Below are 16,437 nucleotides of genomic sequence, written 5' to 3' on the forward strand. Positions count from 1 at the left end.
ATTGAATAGAAATTGAGGGCAATTGTCCTTGAAGTGGAATTTTTAATGGGAACATCTAAACTACAATGAAACATTTCAATTGCTGCCAACATCATCCAATTTCAAATACCAGAACCTGAATTCAGTAACTTTACATGATGGCAAAGCCTACACAAAAAGTTTTGATGAACCATAACAGGATTTATATGTGAGGTCGAGCAAAAGCGCAAACTCTGTGAAGAAGAAAAAAGAAATTGAGGAAGTGCCAAATGTTTGAATCTTGAGCTGGCGAAGCTCTAGGCTCAAACATAACTCCATGTTTATTATTTACCCATGTTTCTAGCATGCCATCAAAGTGCAAACGCATACTCGTGCATCTCGAAAAATATGAAACCAAAAGAAATTTGTGTATCAGAAGAGGGCAAAATGCCGGAACAGTAGATTAAAAAGCCCACTGGCATACTTGGATGAATTTGTTTTGAATAGGACACAATACATAATACATTGAAAGACCCAAAACAAATGCATATTTGAAAACAAGTATATCTCCCTGAGAGATAAAACTATTGTGATGTGATATTTAGCATTCGGTGTATCTCCAGCACCATGCAAAGCCAGACATTGAACAATCTTCATCAGCCTGGCATACGCAAAATGGGCGTAAAAGGATATTGCCCATGTTGCCCATACATGTGCCAATAAATAAAAAGATGATACTTGATATAAGACTTTTTGCCAGGCATAATTGACCGACCTTAAACTCGGTCTACAATGATCTGATGAATTATTTTTGAATCCCGTGAATTCCTATGAGGTCCAGTTGATACTAAAGGCTAATCCAGTAGTATATGTAGTATGTACATTAAAAGTTGGTTCGTGGGTATTCAAAATATACACAGTTGTTCACATTGTACCTAGCATGCTATTTTTTCGCCGCAGAATCTTTGACGAGTACAAGCTCCCCCCAAACTTTCCAAACTTTCTCAAGCTTCATTGCTTGACCCACCAGAACATTCGGCCCAGCAAAGCGTATATGAACTAGTTGGCCATCAAAAGTCCGTGGGTGCTTCGCTGCATAATAAGACAAAAACCATAGCAAGCTGTTATTCAGAATTCAAACGTAATTGAGTGGAAATGATGCTTTAAGTACATGCAAATGTATTCCATAGGATTAAACAGAACAATACGATGCTATGTGAGTTTCTTTACTTCAGATTAAGAACCCAAACATGCAATACCATTTCCAGTGAGGCCATATATTAGCAAAACTACCATAACATAATTATGTACTCACTGCATTAATTATGAGATTCAAGCTGTCTAAATAGTTAAAGCAATTTCAAGCCTGGAAAGTGACTAACAAGGAAGTGCAAATGGACCATCTGACAAGCAATTTGGATACAACTAAAATTAAAAAGAATGTTGAATAATGAAGGAATGTAAAAAATGAGAAACCTGAAACAACAACAACAACAAAAAACCATAAGAAGCTGACTAATTAACAGGAAATATAAAGATTTCTTATTGACAGATCTATTGCTTACAATTAAATGCAAACATCTCTTTTCCTTCTAAACATCTTTCTTAAATTACATTGAAAAACATGAGATTTACTTCAAATGTTACATCAAAGAGCTAAGCACTGTTCATAATGTGTCTTGTTCAGCATAACCAACACGGGTGAATACGTCGGCCTTAGCCCCAATCCTCAGAGAGTCAGTAACTATATTGAATAACTCTTCTCTATCTATGACGTGTTGCTAAATCAGCTTTGCAAGTTGACATTTCCCCTAGATTGAACTTGGAAGCACCTCCATTAAAAGTTCTTATGCATCTCCTGTTGCAAAAGAATCAAAGGCCAATGAGATGGATGGTACTAAAAAAATTTTGGACCCAGAGTTTGATCAACCAGTTGCATTCCAAAATGAACGTTGCATGAAACGGGGACGTTTTTTGGAAGCGAGAACACAAAAGCCTAATTTCTCAGAAATCTAGGAAGTGAAGTGTCTTGGAAGCATGTACTATATATATATATTTGCATTTATATTAAAACAACATCCCTAATATCAAATTAGTTGTGGAAGACATAAAAACATGCATATTTTTACATAAATCAAGATAGATATGGCATCCATGATTCCATTGTACATTAATGACTGATTATTTGAATGTCAAGCATCTAGATTCTAGCAATTACAAACATACATCAAATTTTTAAGCATATCATAAAACATAAAACATTTAGAAGATAAAATCATCAAACATTCAAGTAACTTATTTAGCAAGTGAGCCACTGTGAACATGAGTCATGTCCAAAATTAAAATAATAATGTTTACAAAATAGGCCACTTGACCACCACCAAGACTCAAGTACACACTGACTAGGAAGAGTAAGACAAAAAAGTTCAAATTCACAACAAGACTACAAGTCTAATCTATGACAAAAGTAGTAAACTATGAATATATCTATTAATCTCCCTTCCTTCCACCGCGAACAGGACGTGAGCCTCCACGTGGTGGCAATGAAGAAGATGGTGAAAATGGCGGCTCTGGAAGTTGTGGCAGTGGAACTAATGAAGATGAAGTCCCTGTGTTGGTGTTGAAGCATGAAACCTAGGAACCAAGGGACCGGATGGGGGTGGCATCTCAACTAGTTCATCATCATCCTGGATAAGAGCATCTTCCAATTGCTCCAATCTCAACACTCCATCCTCCAAAGTGGGCTCCTCTAGATTTTTGTCCCAAACCTTAAGGTCTTTATTAGTCTTTGCATCATCAAAGTAATGGGACAACAATCACAAGTTGTAGTGAACACAAACCAAGCTCTTTTCCCGGTCTAAACTCAACTTGTTCCTTTTAACACTGTGAGTGAAAAAATAAGAGCTCTAACACCTCTCTACAGAAGAAGTGTTTACCATCTGTGATAGCACCCACAATACGAAAGTTTGTAGAAGTGGAGTAGCACCTCCATCCATGTTCCACCACTCGAGAAGATAAATTCTCTCGATCTCTAATTGCATCCATGCTCCCAAATGGACCAGTGCTAAGCGTATAGTTGCTCAAATGTTTCCATAGCATGGCAAGCTCCTCTTCATCAGGGACTAATTTATCTAATGCTTTCATATAACCATTTAGAACCTCTGGATCTAGGTGTAGTTTTATCCTACTCCCCTCCCCCTAGGTGTTGGTGTTAAAAGCCATGATGGATGACAGTATTTAGGTGTCGGAACATATGCTAAGGGAGACAATGGAATGTTTAATATATCTAATCGTTTTTCCACCTTTGCACGAATATAATTGTACAAGGTGATATCTCTAGGCTCAACAATGTCTCTAATGTGCCCCAACATGTTATCCATTTGCTCATACACCTCCCCAATTATTGGCCAATCTGAATTGCAAACTTGATCATGTAATAAATTGGTTTGGTGAATTGTAAAACATATTCAATCTGTGACCAAAAGTCACTGTCAATAAAGAGTCCTTGGCTACATTAGCACCATCTTTAATAGTGTTAATGTCTTCCCATGATTCAAAGGTCACCATATTAGTTAAAGCTTGTCTCACCTTCACTAGCCACCTAAAAGTGAGATAATAACTAGCAAATCTTGTTTTTGCAAGTTTAAGCAACTGCAACTTGGAGTAAGTTCCATAAAAGAAGTTTACCCTTGTATGCCCTGTGATAAATTTAATGAGTTGTTTCCCTCTCTTGTAAAGCTCATTAAACCATCCATATTCTTTATGCTTCACAATATCACACATCAAAAGGTTCAATGTGTTCGCCAAGCACCCGGACCAAAGATTGAGCGGATGAGTACGCTCAATTTTTCCTGCTGCCTTACAATTTGTTGCATTATCAGTGATCACTTAAACAACATTATTAGGACCAACATCTTTGATTGATTGCAATAGGAGATTTGCAATGTTTTGGGAAGCTGCACTGACAGAGGAGAGTCATAACATGTAATAAACAATGCACCACTAGTAGAAACACCACGAACATTTATTAAATGTTGGTTTCTAACATTTGTCCACCCATCTGATACAATAGGTACCCCACAATCCACCCATTCATTTGTATAACGTGTCAAAGCTCACTCTTTGAACCTTTGTTTTTTTCTCTTTCTAATAACATTGTTCTAGCTTTCTCATAGTCGGGATCTTGTATCCTTTTGGGGCTTCATTGATGACCTTAACCATATCATGCCAATAGGGAAAGCGAAGCGCATTGAATGATACATCGCAAGCACAAAGACACTAGACTATCTTTTCATCCACATCATTCCTCCCAGCAACATTTAGGAAATCCCCTATTGTTCTTATACTTCTAGAGGTCGTAGAAGTACCATGAAGAGATGAGCTACCAAATCTAGAGGTTACACTTGATTTATAATGAGCTTTTTGTTTCTTGTTTTTATATTGTGCAACCTCTTCTATTTGGATGTATTTTCTTCTTTGTTCAGCTGAAACCTTTGAGCAAATTGTTATCCCCACGACACCGTTTTTGTCATCACTATCCAACACCCCACAAAGATGCCTCCTCACATGGGTATATGAACAACTATATGGTTTTCCTTCATGACAACCATGAGGGCACAAAAACTTGTAGCTTCCACCACCTTTTTCCCTTTCAAGTTTGGTCACAAATGCGGAAATTTCTAAGTCTGACACGTCAGAAATCCATACTGCGTTCATTCAATAAACAAGTTATTTATAAATATAAATACCGAAAATAAACACAAATGTAGCCTTCACACATATACAAATCAACAACTCAAATAACTAAGACAACACACAAGGGACATCGTTATTTTTGGACAATCGTCCCCAGAAAAACCCAATGCCAGAAAACCGGTGCAATAGATATGAGGGTTTTATTATTATGCAGTTTCTGAATACAACTAGAGTGTCAGAAATGGCTTACCCAACATAGAATTTCCTTGGCAGTAGTACCTCTCCTCGGAGACAGATATTTTGGTTGATCAACCATTGGATGATTGATCCCATGACAACTTCTCCAAGCTTCTCACTGCTCTACGACACCCTCTAGGGACCGCGTTACCCTCTACGGCTCTGCGTCTGCCTTTGAGCTCCCAGTCTACCCCACGAAAATACCTCAGTGCTGCCTCTTCAGCCCTACGTCAGCTCTGCGCGGCTATCGTTGCCTCTGCTCAATTATTGTTGCCTCTACGTTAGCCTCTTGGCTCTCTGCGTCAACCTTCTAACCGTCTGCATCACCTACGTTGGCCTCCTCAGCTTCTGTGTCAGTCCCAGCTGCCTCTGTGTCAGCCTTCCCAGGCTCTGCATTGTCTCTCTGGTAGTATCTCTGCCTCTCTGATATGTATTCTCGGCCTTTTACCAAACCGCCCCTGGTTGCAACAGATCACTAATTCGATTCTCTCAGCAAACCCCGCTCCAGAAAATCGAACTGTCTGATCAATTTGGTGTGTCTCCCACTGACCCTCAAGCCTTCTCTTATACTTTTCCTGTTTAGTCTTCAACAGCCGAGATTAAGTCCCTAATCAATGGCTAAGATTAGATTTGGCTTGATCCTTGTCATTTAGAACATTCTCACCAAGTTTTATATTAATACCCATTAATGTTGAAGTTTCTAAGTTTACTTAGTTAGAAACCCTCCATGCACTTTATCTGATTTATTCCTACCTACTTGTTCTTTTACTTAACAAGTTATTTGCAATGTAAATACTGAAAATAAACACTAGTGCATGCTCAACATATTACAGATCAACAACTAAAGAAAATAGAAACAATCACACCATATGACAACATTATTTTTGGACCAATGTCCCCGGAAAAACCCAATGTCGGAAAACCGGTGCAGCTATCTGAGATTTTTCTTATTAAGCAATATCATAGTACAATCTGAGTGTCGAAACTGGCCTACCCAACAGAGAATTTCCTTGGCAGTAATACCTCTCAGCTTCTGACAAATCTCCTGGCTGAAACCCCGGATAATCCTTCCGGCAGCTCCTCAACCCAATTTGCCCTAGAAACCTAGCGTCAGCCTCTCTCTGGACTGCGTCAGCCCCACTATGCCCAGCGCTGGCCCTGCATCACCCCGGATGGGTCTGCGTCAGCCTTACGAGGCCCTGTGTCAGCCCTCTACGTCAACAACGGTGGCCTCTCTGAGGCTCTGCGCAACTCCCGGCTGGCTCTACGTGGCCCTGCGTGAACCCTGGCTGGCTCTACATCACACTCCCTGGCTACTGCGTTGCTCTCACGACACTATCTCTGCCTCTCTGTCTCTTTGTACCTAATGCCCCTCAGTTGCAACTCCCGATCACTAATTCTATATCTCTTAGCAAACCCTGCTCTAGAGAATAGAATGACTGATCACTCTGGTGTGTTCTCCAAGTGACCCTCAAGCCTCCTCTTATACTTTTCTTGTTGACATATGAACGGCCGAGACTAAGTCCCTAATCAACAGCTAAGATTAGATCTGGCTTGATCCATGTCTTTTGGACCATTCTAACACTGTTTCATTTTAATACACATTAATATTTTATTTTCCCTAAGTTTAGACTTAGGGACTCCATTCAAAATATTAATTATTTTAATATCTCTTGAACTGTTTAGAATCTGCCCAAACCCTTTCTGGGTATTGGAGATCTCATGTACCTCAACCTCTCCACCAAATTTTGTGGCTAGAGCACATCCGATGCTACCCCAAATCAACACTCCCTCTTAGCGAGGACTGTGCTCTAGCAATACTCCTCACTGAGTATTACTCTGATCATTCGGCATCGGTACCTGTGTTGATGCTAGGCCTTCTTGCCCAACATCCTCTGCACTTTTGCATCCTGTACTGTTGCCCATGGTTCTGCCACTGCCACTGCTGCATCTATACGACAACTCCCTCTGCATCCGTGTTGTTGTTGTCCTTTCACCTAGCACTGCATCCGCACTGCACCTCCTCTCATCATGTTGCATTGTGCTGCCCACTGCTGCACTACAAATCAGTTACTGAGAAGTAAGTAACTGATCTCCCAATCTGACCTCCCTGTTGGGCTAGAGACACCCACTGATGTTGAAGCTCCCTCTGCCGCTGACAAGTGCTCCCTCTCTGACCTGTGCGCTACTACAACAACTTGCTACATCTCGCACCATTGCACACCTCTCTATGCCATCCTGCACTAGTGCAATACTCCTGTGCCTCTCACATTGCTGCAACATGCTAGCCTCGCATTGCCTCGGGACTCCTGCACTATAGCTCTCTCTGCTGCTCCATCCGCATTCATTTCTACCCCACATCAGCCAGTCCTACTACTCCTCTTCGAGGCTCCTATAACAAGGTCTAATCCAAGAGGTTGGGTACCTCGAGGATCCTGCCCACATCACCTGTAGTCCTCCTGACTACAGCTCGATGTCTCCCCACTTCTGCTCAAGTGGCACATGTGCACTCATGGCACAATCATCGTCTGTCAAAACCTCCTTCTCTGGCCGTGCTGGCACTGCCTTAGTCTCGGAAGACTCTCCCTTACTCTTCTTCCTTGGACATTGGGTCGCATAATGACCCAGCTCCCCATAGTGGAAGCACTTGATCTTGGAGATATCCTTCTTCTTCTGCTTTTCCTGCTTTCCCTCAGATTCTAGGGAAACATCTTCCTCCTCCTGCTTGACTTTGATCCCCTTGCTGCTACTACCTGTCTTCAACTGCCGTCTGATCTCTTCCTGGTGAAGAGCCACCCACATCTCATCCCAAGGTGGAAGTATCCCTCTGCCCCGTATACTCTGGACAAATACCTGCTAGTCTTCTGAGACTGCATCTAGGGTCGTCCTCACCATCAACTCTTGATCCGACGTGGCTTCTATAGCAGTCAATTGATCTCAGATCTCGTTCAGTCCTCCGAGGAAGGTGTCTATCGGTTCTCGATTATTCATCTGATACGACCTCAACTGATTCTCAAGTAACATTCTTCTCTGCACAGAAGTATGCTAGTACAATTTCTTGAGGGCCTCCCACATCTCATATGTTGTTTCCTTCTTGGCAATGTGTGGTACTACATGGTCCTTGACCCCGTCAAGGATGATGCTCTTGGCCCTCGCCATTGCCTCCTCGTACTTGTCGTTATCATTGGGGTCAACTGGGATAGCTATAACCTTTAAGGCGAAGTTCTTGACACGATTTCTGTCAAGTACGGATAAGATTCTGGCCTTCCAGACTGCGAAGTTCGACGCTCCGTCCAGTCTATCCTGGTCTCTTACTCCATGTAGTGCCATGATGCTCTTCTACTTCCCTCCTGGAAGTTCTCTGTTCGACTCCTTCGAGTCTCTACTTCTCGTCTGGAAGTTCTCTTCTGGACTCCCTCTGAGTCCCGATTTCCCTCCTGGAAATCCTTCTGTCGCTGTCGAGATGCCCCCTACTCTGATCGTCTTATGCAACCGCACCACTGATCCGGGTTCCTCGGCTAGAAACCGTCAGTAGTCACTTCCACCTCTTGGCCTTGCTCTGTCGATACTGTTCTGACTACAGTACCTCACCAACTCCACTCTACAATATTCCTATAGCCTTCTAAACCCCAGCAACCTGAAGGTGAGAGCTCCTAGGCTCTGCGCAATCCTGGCACCAATAACCCGACCTCCTCAGCCAACTACGTCAGCCCTCCCAACTTCTGTGTGGCTCTGCATGAGGCTCCCTTTGCCTTCCTTAGCCTCTTTGTTGCCTCTTCTAGGCTCACCCTTGATGATGTAGGCACTGCGTCACCCTTCCCTATTGCTACTCTGCTAGAAACAACGTCGGTCACCTCGGGACAGTTGTTTTCTGCTGCTATTGCTCCGCTCGGCTGATATCCTTAGTCCTCTTGTGATCTGCAATCACGCTCTGATACCATGTTGAAGTTTCTAAATTTACTCAGTTAGAAATCCTCTATGCACTTTATCTTATTTATTCCTACCTACTTGTTATTTTACTTAACAAGTTATTTACAATGTAAATACTGAAAATAAACACTAGTGCATGCTCAACATATTACAGATCAACAACTAAAGGAAACAGAAACAATCACACCATATGACACCATTATTTTTTTTACCAATGTTCCCAGAAAAATCCAATGTGGGAAAACCGGTGCAACTATCTGAGGGTTTTCTTACTAAGCAATATCAGAGTACAATTTGGGTGCCGAAACTAGCTTACCCAATAGAGAATTTCCTTGGCACTAATACCTCTTAGTTTCTAACAAATCTCCTGGTTGAAACCCCAGATAATCCTTCCGGCAGCTCCTCAGCACCAATCTACCCCAAAAACCCAGCGTTAGTCTCTCTCTGGACTGCATCAGCCCCTCTCTACCCAGCACTGGCCCTGCGTCACCTCGGTTGGGTCTGCGTCAGCCTTTTGAGGCCCTGCATCACCCCGGTTGCGTCTGCGTCGGCCTTTTGAGGCCCTGCGTCAGCCCTCTGGCCCTCTACGTCAGCAACGCTGGTCTCTCTGAGGCTATGTGCAGCTCTCGGCTACCTCTGCGTGGCCCTGTGTGAGCCTTGGCTAGCTTTGCGTCACACTCCCCAGCCACTGTGTTGCTCTCCCAGCACTATCTCTGCTTCTCTGTCTCTCTGCACTCAATGCCCCTCAGCTGCAACTCCCAATCACTAATTTTTTTTTCTCTTAGCAAAACCTGCTCTAAAGAATAGAATGATTGATCACTCTGGTGTATTCTCCAAGTGACCCTCATGCCTCCTCTTATACTTTTCTTGTTGACATATCAACGGCGGAGATTAAGTCCCTAATCAACGACAAAGATTAGATATGGCTTGATCCATGTCTTTTGGACCATTCTAACACAGTTTCATATTAATACACGTTAATATTTTATTTTCCCTAAGTTTAGACTTAGGGACTCCATTAAAAATATTAATTATTTTAATATCTCCTGAACTATTTAGAATCTGCCCAAACCCTTTCCAGGTATTGGAGATCTCATGTGCCCCAACCTCTCCACTAAATTTCGTGGCTAGAGCACATCCGACGCTACCCCAAATCAACAATTAATATTTTAATTTTCTTAAGTTTAAACTTAGGAACTTTATTAAAAATATTATTTATTTTAATATCTCTCCAACTGAGTGGAATTTCTTTAAACGATTTCTGGGTTTTGGAGATCTCATGTGCCTTAGCCTCTCCACCAATTTTCATGGCTAGAGCACATCCAATGCTACCACAAATCAACACTCCTTCTTAGCGAAGAATGTGCTCTAGTAATGCTTCACCATGGAAACATCACACTGACCCTCCACACCGGTACTTGTGTTGATGTTGGGCCTGCTACCCTACATCCAATGCACTACTGCTTCTTGTACTGCTGCCCATGACACTGCTACATCCATACTACATCTCCCTCTCAACACGCTGCCCATGCTTCCCATAGCACTGCCACTGCTAATTGTTGCACTGCAACTCAGTTACCAAGAAGTAACTAATCTCCCCAGATTATGACATCATTGTCAATCCGGAATCCCTGTGATGCTGAAGCCACCTCATCTGCTATCCTGTGCTCCCTTTGCTGCCTCTGCGTTGTTGCAACCATCTTTGTGCCTCTCGCATTGCTGCAACCTCCACTGCACTGCAACAGACTTCTACACTCAAACATTGCCTTGTCACTCCACCGCACCTTGCTTCTACCCGACATCCATCATCCTGCTACTGTCGTAAAGGGCTCCTATAGCTGGATGTGATCCAAGAGTTTCGGTACCTCGAGGATTTTGCTCCTAGTATGTAGCCTTCCTGACTACAACTCGATGTCTCCCCATCTCTTCTCTACAGGTGCATAAGCACTCATGGCATAGTCGTCATCAATCTCGACCTCCTTCTCAGTGTTTGTTGGAGTTGCCTTCGAGTCAGAAGCCTCCCCCTTGTTTTTCTTCCTGGGACACTGGGATGCATAATGTCCCAGCTCCCCACAATGGAAGCACTTAACCTTGGAGATGTCCTTCTTCTTCCTCTTCCCTTGCCCTCCCGCAGATGCTAGAACCGCATCCTCCTCCTCCTCTTTCTTGACTCGATCTCCCTTACCACTACTCCCCGCCTTGGTCAACCTCCTGAGCTCTTCCTGTCGAAGAGCCGCCCACATTTCTTCCCAACTGGGAAGAGTAGCCCTACCCAAAATACTTTGGACAAATGTCTCCCACTCCTCGAAGACTGTATTCAGGGCAGTCCTAACCATAAACTCTGGATCTGATGTAGACCCCACAGAAGCAAGTTGGTTGCGAATCTCCTGCAACCTGAGAAGGAATGGATCTATCTTCTCTCCCTTATGCATCTGATATGACCGTCGTTGGTTCTCCAATAGCATCTTCCGCTGCATGGAAGAGCCCTGATACAAGGTCGTCAAAGTGTCCCACATCTCCTTTGTTGTATTCTTATCAGAATATATTGCATGACATGATCTTTAACCCCATCAAGGATCATGCACTTCGCCCTCGCCATTTCATCCTCATACTTCTCGTTCTCAGCTGGGTCAACTGAGATAGCCACAGTTTTCAAGGCAAAGTCCCTGATGCGATGTCAATCCAAGACTGCCCGGATCCTGGCCTTCCAGATGACAAAGTTGGAAGCCCCGTCCAACCTGTCCTGATCCCTCAGTGCATTCACTGCCATTTCAGCTCCTTTTCTGGACTCCCTCTGAGTTTCGACTCCCCTCCTAGAAATCTCCCTCTAAGTCCTGATTTCCCTCCTAGAAATCCTCTGGCCAACTGTCGAATTACTCCTCTCCAATCCTCCTTTGCCAGATGCAACTCAGATCTAGATTGCTTGGCTAGAAATCTGTCGAAGTAGTGATTCCCTCTACCTTGGCTCCATCTCCCTAGGTATTTTTCTGCACCGATAGAAACAACACCCCACTAGCCCCTCAATCACAATCTACCCACAGCTCCCCAAAAACCCAGCAATTAAATAAACTGAGCCCTTCAGGCTCTGCACAATCCCGGCAATGGCAGAATCTGCTCCTCCTGGCCAGAGCGTCGATCCTTCCTGGCTGAGAAAGATGACCGGACATTGCATAGGTCCGATCTGCCCCTCTGCCTCTGCGCTGACCCTCCTTCTAGCTCAAAATGATGATGCAGGCTCTGCATCACTTCCTATCTAGCTACCTCTGCTCTAGAACAACATTGTTAAAATTGGCAGCTAGGGCCATACTCCAGGTGGGTCATCTTATTTATGGCAGTTGATATTTTTCTTGGATCCCTCTCATCGAAAGGTGTAGGATTGATCTAAAGATCATCCAATTCCGATAAGTATTCATGGAGTTATGAATTTATTTGCGTTATAAGACGATTCGTCAAGGTCGGCCAGCAACCAAATAAACCCCACATGTGCTCAACGTTTTAGTATAAATAGAGGTGGCCTTCAAGTCATTTCAAAACACTTGGGATCTCTTCCTCTCTCTACTTGTCCTTGGGTTTTAGTAGGAGGAGAGATCCTAGGGAATAATGTTGCCCTGATCTAGAGGCCAGAAAAGTCGGAACTGCCAGAAAAGCCGGAACTGCCGGAAATGCCGGAACTACCGAAAATGCCGAAAAAGCCGGAAATGCTGGAACTGCCGAAAAAGCCAGAAATGCCGGAAAAGCCGGAACAGCTAGAACTGCCAAAAAAGCCAGAAAATCCGGAAATGTCAGAAAAGTTGGAACTGCCAGAAAAGCCGGAAAATTCGGAAAAGCCGAAAATGCCGGAACTGCCGAAACTACCGAAAAGGCCAGAACTGCCGGAAAAGCCGAAACTGTCAGGACTGTCGGAACTACCGGGAACAACCGAAACTGCCGAAACTGCCGAGAACAGTCAGAACTGGCCGAACAGCCGAGAAAGCTGACATAGAGGCAGAAGTCGGAACTGCTAGGAACTGTCGAACTAACATGCAACAGCAAGTATGCAAAGGACAACAAGCATGCTAGGGACAACACGAAAGCTAGGGACAACAAGCAAGCAAGATGCAGCCAGCACATAGGTCAGTATGGCAACATGGTGCAGCAATGGCACATAATGCAGTACAATGATGGGCATAGTCATGATTAATGAAGCATGATGAGATGCAGCATAGTGATGATGGGTGCAGCATGGTGCAGCATGATGACGAAATGCAGCACAAGGATAGGTGAAGGAGTCACCTTGGAGAATCAGTTGAAGGAGCATGTCTTTAACTAATCTCATGTATCATCTTCTTAGAGATGATATATGCTCTTATCTAAATAAGTCAAAGTATTGACTTCCGTTGTAAACGTACTATCTCTCTCTCTCTGCTGAACTATTGAAGAACATATAAGAAGAATTGATCAAGGGTTTCCCCACATTGGGGTTTGTCCCTGGCTAGCGCCACATCTTGTGTCCTCTTGTCTTGGCTTGTCTTCTACGATTTATGTTTATGTTCTATCTACAGTTTACTTTAATGTTGATGTGATTTCTAATCTGGAAAAGGTATGGAGCTAACTGTGAAAATTGAAATAAATTGCTCTAAGCATAGAACATACCTAAAATTAACATGGGATCAGAGCTGAGGTGAAGACAATGCCCAAGCAAGAGTGAGAGCAATCACCGAAGACAGTTGGGAAAGGACAAAAGGATTAGTGGATTCCTCATCCCTCTTCAAATTCACCAAGAGTGAAGTCAAAGTAGAGAATATTATCAGAATGGCACAGCGGAATATGGCCTACCTAAAGATCACTTCATTGGAAGACTAGATCTCAGGGTGGAAGGAAAGGTAGATAACTAGTTTGGCCATTATGCGAAGGAGTGTTTGAATGGCAGGGACACATTACTTGATGATGATAACAATCATTCCAAGGGCATCTTCAATGATCAAAGGAATGACAGGTAATGCAAGTCATCAAGGAAATGGTCGACTCTTCATAGAAAGCAAGGAACCCCAGGTATGAAGAATCAAATGTTGTTTTTGATAAGATAAAGAAGCGTTATCTTGTATTGGCTCTCTCCTTCAGATTCTTTGGGAATCTGGCTTATAGATTGTAGTGCTTCAAGGAACTTCATCGAATAGATGGGTAAACTCTCTAATTTGGTAGAGATGGAAACAATCGTGGGATTATATTTGGAGCCGATGCCACCTATCCCAGAAAGGGTGAAAGGGTGTAGGGAATGTTAACTCTCAATTGAATAAGGGTAATTCGATTCATTTACAGAATCTCTTTTATGTACTTGATCGCAAGAAGAACCTGGTGTCCATCTCGGAAATGGAAGTCAAAGGTTTCAGGGTGTCATTCATCGATGGAAAGGTACGTGTTAAAAAATAGAAATTTCAAAGATGCTTTTTCTCATGGGTTCAGGGTTGGTAATTTGTATCAAGTTGCAGGATGGTCCATTGGGGATCATGTCAATTGACATATTGCATCTATAACACCGGAGGTCCACCTATGGGGCCCTACCCGATGTGAGTCAGATGGTGATAGGGATGCCTAAATTCAAGAAGAGCATGAAGGTACATGTCTGAGATGTACCGAAGGAAAATCTTATAAGGGGACCATTCCCCTCATGCAGGAGGTCCGCAGAACAACCCGAGGAGTTTGAGATTCATGATCGGGAATCTCATGTATATAGGTGGAAGAAAGCCCTCTATGGCTTGAAGCAAAACACCCCAAGTGTAGTATGAGAGGATTGATAGTTGTCTGATGAAGCTAAGATTCACTAGGAGTGAAACCGATTCAAACCATTATCCGAAGGTTGTGGATGATAGAGATCTCATATCGGCATCTTATGAGGACGACCTATTTCTGACAAGTGCAGACCCTCTCATTTGCAAAAGTAAGAGGGAGTTGGATTCCGGATGTGAATGATAAACTGCAAGCCTATGACTACCTCGAGGATCTTAACTTTCAGAAGTTATATGGTAGTGATGTCAGACTAGATTTGGAAAATGCCTCTAGGCTCTGAGTTTCATAAACTCATTCGCGTTGATGTTCTTGGTGAACTTCCGTCCGGACATATGTTTTGCAGTTAGCATGGTGAACTCATATTTGGTTGAGCCTCACTGGATTGGTGTCAAGAATCTTCTGAGATATCTTCGGGGCACAATCTCTCATGGATTGAGATACACTGCCGAAAATATGAAACTGCATGATTATTCGAATGCTGACCGGGCAGGCAGTGTGGAGGATCACTAGAGCACTTCTCAGTGCTAGCTCTCTTTGGATTCTGCTTCGATATCATGGATGAGCAGGAAGCAGAAGTCGGTTGCTATAAGCACCGTCGAGATCGAATAAATAACTACAAGTAGATCTCGTGTGAAGCTACATGGTTGCAGAAGCTCTTAAGTGAGCTATTTGTACCCATGATGAATACCACTGTGATTCTCTATGACAACCGGAGGGGGGATTCGATTACTGAGGAATCCCGTATTCGATGATTGCTCCAGCAGATATACATCAAATATTGCCTTATCTAAGATATGGTAAGTCGATGAGCGAGGAGGCTCCATCGCATTGAGACTAATGTACAAGTCGCAGACATTTTGTCAAAGCCCTGGGGAAAGGTCAAATCTATGACTTTCCCAAACGACTTGGAGTCGTTGAAAGACCTTATTATAAGGGTCTTGCATGTTGCATGCATTGAGCTCTCGGGGGCTTGGGGTACTTACTGCAGCAACATACGACCACAGGGCAACTCACCCTCCCCTGGTGGTGCGCTATGAACAAGATGATTAGTTCTTCTATGGGCCGGGATGATTAGTTCTCCCATGGCAACTGTGGAACAGGATGATTAGTTCTCCTGTGGGTCGAGATGATTAGTTCTACCGTGGCAACTATAGAACAGGATGATTAGTTCTCCTATGGGCCAGGATGATTTGTTCTCCGTGGCGACTATGGTACAGGATGATTAGTTCTCCTGTGGGCCAGGATGATTAGTTCTCCGTGGCATCCACTAATAGGATGATTCGTTCTCCTGTCAAGGCATCCTACCCATGTTGTCTGGGACTCTTGGGAAGTACCTCTCATCTGATCAATGAGCATGGAAATGAGGATAGGGACCATAGTAGTACTATCGATGGACGTATCGCTATATCTACCGTACTCCCTATGCTAGGATGACCTCCATTGATCTGGGATAAATGAAACTGATCTGGGATCAGTATGAGTGGTTTGAGACACTCTCCTGTGACATTGATCTGGGATCAATGAAACTGATATGGGATCAGTATGAGTGGTTTGAGACACTCTCTTGTGATATTGATCTGTGTTAAATTGGCAACTAGGGCCAAACTCCATGTGGGTCAGCGTATTTATGGCAGCTGATATTTTTATTGGATCCCTCTCATCGAGAGGTGTAGGATTGATCTAAAGATCATCCGATTCCGATAAGTATTTATGAAGTTATGAATTAATTTATGTTATGGACAAATTGTTAAGTCGGCTAGCATCTTATGTAGGCTCAGAAGCACAACCGACGTGTCTATTCAACATCCGCGTTTTAGTATAAATTGGTGAGAATTTGAAGTCATTTAACTC

At 43.3% G+C, this 16,437-nt stretch overlaps 1 protein-coding gene across 1 annotated transcript in view; it reads right to left on the reverse strand.

Moving 5' to 3' along the window:
• Positions 1-386: 386 nt before the first annotated feature.
• Positions 387-16,437, reverse strand: part of LOC149243439 (uncharacterized) — a 166,071-nt gene continuing 150,020 nt past the window's right edge. Inside the window, exon 8 of the mRNA XM_089367810.1 lies at positions 387-1,050. Coding sequence (XP_089223936.1) covers positions 902-1,050 — 149 coding nt within the window. The 3' untranslated portion in view covers positions 387-901. The remainder of the gene's footprint in view (positions 1,051-16,437) is intronic.

The sequence above is a fragment of the Pinus tabuliformis genome, chromosome 8, assembly GCF_031772625.1.
Source record: "Pinus tabuliformis cultivar Carrire ecotype Pingquan chromosome 8, CPIR1, whole genome shotgun sequence".
Lineage (NCBI taxonomy): Eukaryota > Viridiplantae > Streptophyta > Pinopsida > Pinales > Pinaceae > Pinus > Pinus tabuliformis.